Source organism: Coenobita brevimanus, chromosome 52, assembly GCF_032717465.1.
Source record: "Coenobita brevimanus isolate Jiangsu-jjx chromosome 52, ASM3271746v2, whole genome shotgun sequence".
In the NCBI taxonomy this organism is placed as follows: Eukaryota; Metazoa; Arthropoda; class Malacostraca; order Decapoda; family Coenobitidae; genus Coenobita; species Coenobita brevimanus.
The window spans coordinates 39156230-39163303 of record NC_137005.1 but is presented as its reverse complement, the minus strand read 5'-3'; the positions used below and the strand labels follow the sequence as shown (position 1 = coordinate 39163303).

Below are 7074 nucleotides of genomic sequence, written 5' to 3'. Positions count from 1 at the left end.
ACACACACACACACACACACACACACACACACACACATCAGGACTATTTGGGTACGGCAGAGGCACGCCTTCACGTGTTGCCACCGATATGATCCGGCAGTTCCACTTTCCGGTTATAGAAACGTCCCTCAGCTCCCTTCCTGTCCCCTAAAAGCATGATGGTGGCTTCAGAGAACGGGGACTGGGCTCACTTTATAAATATAGGGCCACAACAAGGCTATATTGTGTACATTTTAAGAATATACACATCTGTCTATCTATCTACTGCCTGACTCCTTAATCCCGTAATTGGTGGCCACAAACAAATCGCCTCCATGTCGCCCTGTCCCCCTCCATCTCAGTGCCCTGCTCCCAGATCACACACACCCCTCTCATACACACATCTGAGGGATATAAAAACAAATACACACTCAGTTACGCTTGAGGTTTATTGATCTACACACAACACAAATCGTTTTACCATTTAATTTTACCGACTTCACTACATTGACGTATTTTCATTTTATTATTGCCATCACCAGTCTTTCTGTGTGTGTGTGTGTGTGTGTGTGTGTGTGTGTGTGTGTGTGTGTGTGTGTGATAGACTTTTTGAGGTGATGTGGTCAGTTCTGGTTTCTGCTGACCACCTTCTCCACAAAGTCTCTAAAAGATGAAGAGATTATCCTAGTAGTGACAAACGAAATAAAAATGACGCCGTCTGGTTAACATGCTGTCTCAAAATCGCTTTCGTTTTGTGCTTCCCGTTCAATACACGCCCAAAACACAACGCATACTCAGATCAAAGTTAATTGCGATGGTTTTTCACATACAGGGTGGGCGAGATGCCATCCTGCACAAGTACTGCCACTATGCCATTCTGAATAAAGTTACATGATTGAAGGGACTTGGGGCGCCCTCTCCGTTTGTATTGGTATAGGGAGTGACGTTCCGGCCGCCCAGCATTGGTGGTGTAAGCACCTTTGTCCCTCGTACAACAGTGAAAAGGGAGGCAGCTTTCTCCACCCTTATGCATCTCTTAAACGCATCAAAAGTTCGCCGATAATTCCCTGCCAGAAAAGAACGTCAGCCAGTGTCCTTCCTTCTCATACTCTTTCGTTGCGTGCTTCATACTGCTGCTACATAAAAATATTTCATGCCAGATCTATCGGGGCCAGCAGGGAAATGTCGGCGTACCTTTGGCTGTGAAAGTACTTTAGGCTATAGTTTTCTCCACTTATCAGTGTTACTAATCTGATCAAAGAGCAGTGATATGAATCTCCCCACAGTTGAGGCACGTGGGATGTTATGATGATAGTGAAAATGGTGGTGGTGATGATTATAATGGTGGTGGTGGCGATGATGGTGGTGGTGGTGATCATGATGATAATGGTGGTGGTGGTGGTGGTGATGATGTGATGATGATGATGATTAGGAAATACAGTATGAAACTGGAGTTACTGAAACAAGGAGAACTGCAATAGGCCGTTTGAGTCATGCTTACCAAATCTTGTAAGAAAGCATGACTAGACTAAGAAAATAAGACCAAAATTTGGTATATATGCATAAGCCACTTACAAAAAGCAAGTATTTATGTATGATGCAAAATAAATAGTCACGTGGTATGTACATGGGTCGTTGTTTGGTAATGAACCAGATTTCAGTCTTCCCTCTCAACGTTTTTCAAAACACACTGATAGTTGCCGTCTTCGAGGTCCTGTTGAAGTTTCTTGAAGGTCGGCTCGGAGATGAATGGAAACCGCCTGAGGTCGAGTGAGAGGCTTGAGAGTGAGGGGAGGGAGAGGAGGCAGAAGAACGGGAAGGTGGAAATGCATCCTGCACCTAAAAACACTGAAGCCAAATGGAGCATGTCGTTTCTGTGGAGGAGGGTGACTATGACGTCGTCAGTGACTGCGTTCTGGTTCACGTCCAAGACAAGTGATCTCAGTGAGGAGTTTTGGTTCAGCAAGCTGGTCAGCACGGAGGGGCGGGCCACGGAGCCATTCAGTACCAGCCGCTCCAACTCAGGGAAGGCTGGCGCCCGTGGCTTATCCTTCGCTTGACTAGAGGCTTGGGTCTCACCAGAATCGACATCAATGTTCACATGCAGGAGTTCAAAGTTTTTAAGGTGTGAACAGTTGTTCTGAATCCTGGCCAAAGTAGTAGTGGACATAGGGTGGAATGTACACGCTTCAAATTCGAGCTTTAGGTCCATCAAGTGATCACCAACAGTTTCCAGTGCAGACAGAACAACTTCCTCAGGGACCATGCTCAGGTGTAGTGTGGACAGCTGCGGCAACCCAGACAGTATATGGAGAGACTCGAGGTCTGGGTCAACACTTTCAATCTCCAGTCTGTGCAGGTGTGGACAGAGACTTACTATATAGTTCAAGGTGTCTTCTGATGGCACGGAGAGGTCGAGGTGTTGGAGAGAGAAGGGTGTAGTGGAGGAAGGAGACACTTGCCTCAGGATGAGAAGAGATTCAGCAACAGGACAGATCCAGGTGTAGTGAAAATAGCTGAGTTTTCTAAGGGCATGGAGGAGAATGAGCGCCCCTCCAATTGAGGCAGAAGGAGTCACGACACTGAGATATCTGAGGCCAGGCATCCGCACAGGTCCAAAGTCTGTGAGGCTGCCGCTGGTGCACAGAACCTGGCCCATGATGGAGAGGTCAGCATGTGGAGTCACCAAAGCACTTACCACGTCCTCATCAGTAACACCAGTCGAGGATGTGGTGTGCAGGGTCAGTGTGTGCAGGGAGGGCGCTGAGTGACTCTTGAGGTAACTGAGTACTTCACTGCACAGTTCACCGGAGATTCGGAGGCTGTGTAGGTGAGGTGAGTGTTGGAGCACTAAGGACAGTAGGCCGGGGGGGAGTGATATCCCGTCCAGGTGTAGGGATTCCAGGCTGAGGTCACCGGCTGCCTCTACCTCCTCCATCACGTCACTAAACTCCTCAACTCTCACTGGTTCACTCGCTGCACCTTCCTCACTCTGCTGGACTTCCTCACACTTAAGTTGGATCCGAGTAACATCTGAGAGGAGACTGAAGAGAACATAACGCACGGTGAGGTCAGGGTCAGTGGAGGTGGTGTGGCCCGACAGGACCTCACTCAGCAGGCTGGTCCGCACATTGATAGGCAGACTCTCACGTAGCACACCACACACTGCACTCAGTTCCTGCAACAGAAATAATGCCCACTGAAGCTCCCCATCACCACCTTGTGTTGTTTTTGTACACTTGCAAGCCATGGTTTTTGCTCACCCTCTGCCGCCACCACTGGTTGGAGGGAAATCATAGCCAGAGTTTCACACCAAAGACCTGCTGCGCTGTACTTTGGCTGTAATAGAAAGCTCTATAAGACTACATCAGAAGCAGCTAATGATGACAGTGGTTCTCGTGTAGTCTACCAAAGCTTCGAACAAGGGCAACAGATCTTGCTTCGGTGCGTAACTCTAACTCAAACTTCCTCCAATCAGTGATAGGGGATAGAGGATGAGCAGTGTGTCAAAAAATAAAAAAAGTAGAGCTGGGAGTAACATTTATTACGAATCCAGCAGAGATAATAATGTACTTAGGTTAAGGAGTATATATACGAAGAGTGAAGAAAAAATGAAACCTTTAACTCTATGTGACCAAAAGTCAGAACGATTTTGTAAATCCAAGGGCATCCCTTTGCAACGAAATGGTATAAGACGATTTCAATAACATTTTCTCAATAGCCCATAAAAAAATCCACGGGGTTGTGGGAGACCAGACCAGTGCGTCTCTAACAGTAACACTCGCTCACTCAGTCAGTCATTTCAATGTGCGAAATCTGCCAAGTTGCAGCCACAGAGTGTTGTGTGTCACTCTTAGGGAGGGGTGTTGAGGGGTGGACGGTATGGGTGGTGTGTTTGGTGTACGTCTGGGATGTGTCTGTTAAGCTAGTGGTTTGCATCTGGGGTGCGCCTGAGGGGCGTGTATCAAAAGACCGGGGGCACCTTTCTGTGATGTGTTAGGGTGGTGGGTACGGTTAGGGTGGGTGGCCTTCTTAAAGGTGTCATTTGTCTTGCTGAGCTGACAGCACTGCAGCCCCTTTCTAAGTCCTACAGCCTAGAGATATCTTACCAAAGTTGAATAAAATCGTCTGACATCTGAAAGCATGAGTGTAAAAAGCTGACATAACCAGAAATAATATAGTTTTCTCGTCGGAAACGAAAGAGTTAAAAGATGCAGAAGTTCTAGGCAGTTGCAGGTCCTTATGGGGCATCGCTAGAGTGAAGCACGTTGCATGTGCAAATCAGTAGGGAACAAAAATGAAGCACTATTTGAGACTTTACATGAGTGAACCACCTTGCGTGTGAAAATCTTAAGGAGTGGCTAATTGACCGGACCCTTCCTAGATATGCTCCAGCATTTAAAACTGGTGGACTTACCGAGGCTGGTGCGGAGGCTATGCAGTGGGACAGTAGTGCAGTGGCTCGAGTCTGTCCTGCATGGCGAAGCGTAGAGGCGGACTTACGGCACGCCACATCTCGCCACCCTGCCACATAGACGCAGGAGGTTACACGGGGTCAAGGGGAAGGAGGGATGAATGGGTTGGCTTGCATGTGTGTGTGTGGGGGGTGGGGGATGGTTGTGTGTGAAGAAATGTGAGGGGCTGAATAAGTGTGACAAGAAAACGTAGACTGAATGACACCTCTCGTTGGTACTGGAGATTCCGCAACACCTCTTCCCCAGCTATTTATTGCGCCTGTTTCACCTTGGCACCATCTTGTATGCTAATAATTCAAACTTAATCAATATTGAACAGATAAATAACAGAAGATAATATTACAGTCTGACAAAATAAATCGCTATGGAAGATGTGTAAAGAAGTCTCCCATTCCAGCCTCGACACTGCTAAACGTGCATGATGTGGTTCGGTTCTGAGAGGTGGTATGAAGGATGCAATCGAGTTAGGGATGTGATAGAGGCTGGAGTGTTATGGTTAGACTGTGGGAATGAGAGACCCTGAAGAGTGTGGATGAGTAAGAGAAGGTTGTGGGAAGTTGGTGACAAGAGCTTGGAATGTGACTGAAATGGAGGGTGTGCTAGGGCTCTAACACCTCTCCCTAAGCGATTTATTTTCCTTGTTACACCTTGCCACACTCTGCTGTGTTGCTTAGGTCATTCTCATATCGTCGTACTCTGCAAAAATGTCGTGCAGAATTATACTGACCAGTCGTATCCAGATTTTTAAAAAATGGAGGTTGCGGCTGGGTTTCAAAGGGTTGTTTATAGGAAGGTTAGGACAGAGGAAGACTTGCTGCTGTTGCTTCTTAATAAAACACTAACCAGCTGTGTTCTAACTCCTCTGTTGTCTTCTTTGGATCAGTTCTAATCATGTTGGGATGATGTGGTTAGGCTGTGTCCGAATCGACAGTGAAGTATGGAAGAATAACTGGGGTGAGGTTAGGGTCTGAAATGGGTTGTGAAAGATCGGAATGTGGGAGAATGTGCGGAATGTGGGTAAGATCTGGGAGGTTTTGTGAAGGATGGGACACAGCTAGGAGAGTGAAAGAAAATGAAGTGGCTGAGATCTGAAAGTTAGCACAGAGGATGACATACTGAGTAGATAGGAATGTGAAGGTAGCAGTGTGTGGTTAGGATCTGAGAGGTGATATGAAGAATGTGATCGCCAGGAATGTAGAAGAATAAGCAGTGTGTGGTTGTCAACGAGAGGTGATGTGAAGGATGGGACAAGCATGAACGAGGGAAACTCAGCAACGTGGTTAGGGCTTGGTAGTTATTGGATGGAAATATGGAACAGTATGCAGTGTGTGTTGCTGTATGGTTAGAGTCTAAGAGGTGATGTGAAGGATATGATAGCTAAAGATGTGGAAGATAACGGGTATGACTTGGGAGAGAGAGAGGATTTTGATGGGAACGAGGGAAGATGGTGGACTCGTTCAGAGTGGAATTATGTAAATGTAACAGTAAGAGAAATGTAGGTAATAAGTCAGAGAAAACTAAGAAAATTTGTTGCTTTAATAGTGTTCTATTATTTTTCTACACATTATAACATGCAAATGAACATTTATACCCGAAGCTGTAGATAGATAGATATTTAGATATTTATTTATATGCATAAATAATACCCACACACTAAAACAATAACAAGCTTCAAAGCATACCTTTGATAGACTCCCTTCTTTCCTTCGATGCCATGGTTTCCCAGTGTCGCGTGAAAACAGCTAAGGAAATAACTATCAAAGACCAGCTGATTCGATGATAAAGGGCAGTCTTCCCCACAACGCTGGCTTAGCGTCGACTGAAGCTTTTCGCTGAGGGAAGGCTGTTCTTATAATGTCCGCCCGGTGGAAGGGGCGGAGCTTCTCCACTCCCCGGATTATGCTCGTGACGTCAACCAGATTAAGTTCATCGAATTATCATAAAATGCGTGGAAGATACGGAAATATAAGGCTACCATTTTACGTTATTTAGATTTTTAAAATTAAGCAGCCAATAGGTAAGTATATTTAGCTGTGTTCTACTTTACTATTTTGATTATTTCTTGCAATTTGGTCAGGTGTTGCGTACCTACCTACGTTCTAGATGCTAAGAGGGCTCTAACATTTCACCTTTTTTTCTTTTTGTTTTTCTTTTTGCTTCTTACTCTCCTCTGGTGGCCGATATTCCTAAGATGAGGGAGGCTTGGTACGTTTCCCTGTCCATATGTGTTTCTGTTTTATATGATACGTCAAGGAGGAAGGTGACGGACATGCCCTAATTGTGAAAAAGATGCAGTGGATTGTTAAGCTAACTTTTGTCCCTGTTGTAGGTTCCGTATAATTCTGATAAATCTTTGATAATACTTGAGTAGTCACGCAGGTTTAATATTAACCCCTTTGGTCCGATAACGTATTTTTGCCTATTATTCATGTGACCAACAGACGATTTTATCCAGCTTACAAGAGACGTGTTGCAGTGAAGGGGTTAATGAAGGCTGAATCTAACCCCTTCAGTTTGAAAAGTGAATATAATCGTAAGGTAACAGTAGGAATAACCCAAAAATGCGACACTGGACATGAGGTTAGCACTCATGGTGGGGACAACTCTATTTCATCCCAGC

At 45.6% G+C, this 7074-nt stretch overlaps 1 protein-coding gene across 1 annotated transcript; it reads right to left on the bottom strand.

Annotated features, from left to right (window-relative positions):
* Positions 1–1636: 1636 nt before the first annotated feature.
* LOC145400538 (uncharacterized) lies at positions 1637–6244 on the bottom strand. Its single transcript, XM_080273059.1, has 3 exons — positions 6137–6244; positions 4397–4503; positions 1637–3157 (listed from the first exon to the last, which is right to left on the bottom strand). The coding sequence occupies exons 1-3, from the start codon at positions 6168–6170 to the stop codon at positions 1637–1639; spliced, it is 1662 nt and encodes a 553-aa protein (XP_080129185.1). The 5' UTR covers positions 6171–6244.
* Between the last annotated feature and the right edge of the window lie 830 nt (positions 6245–7074).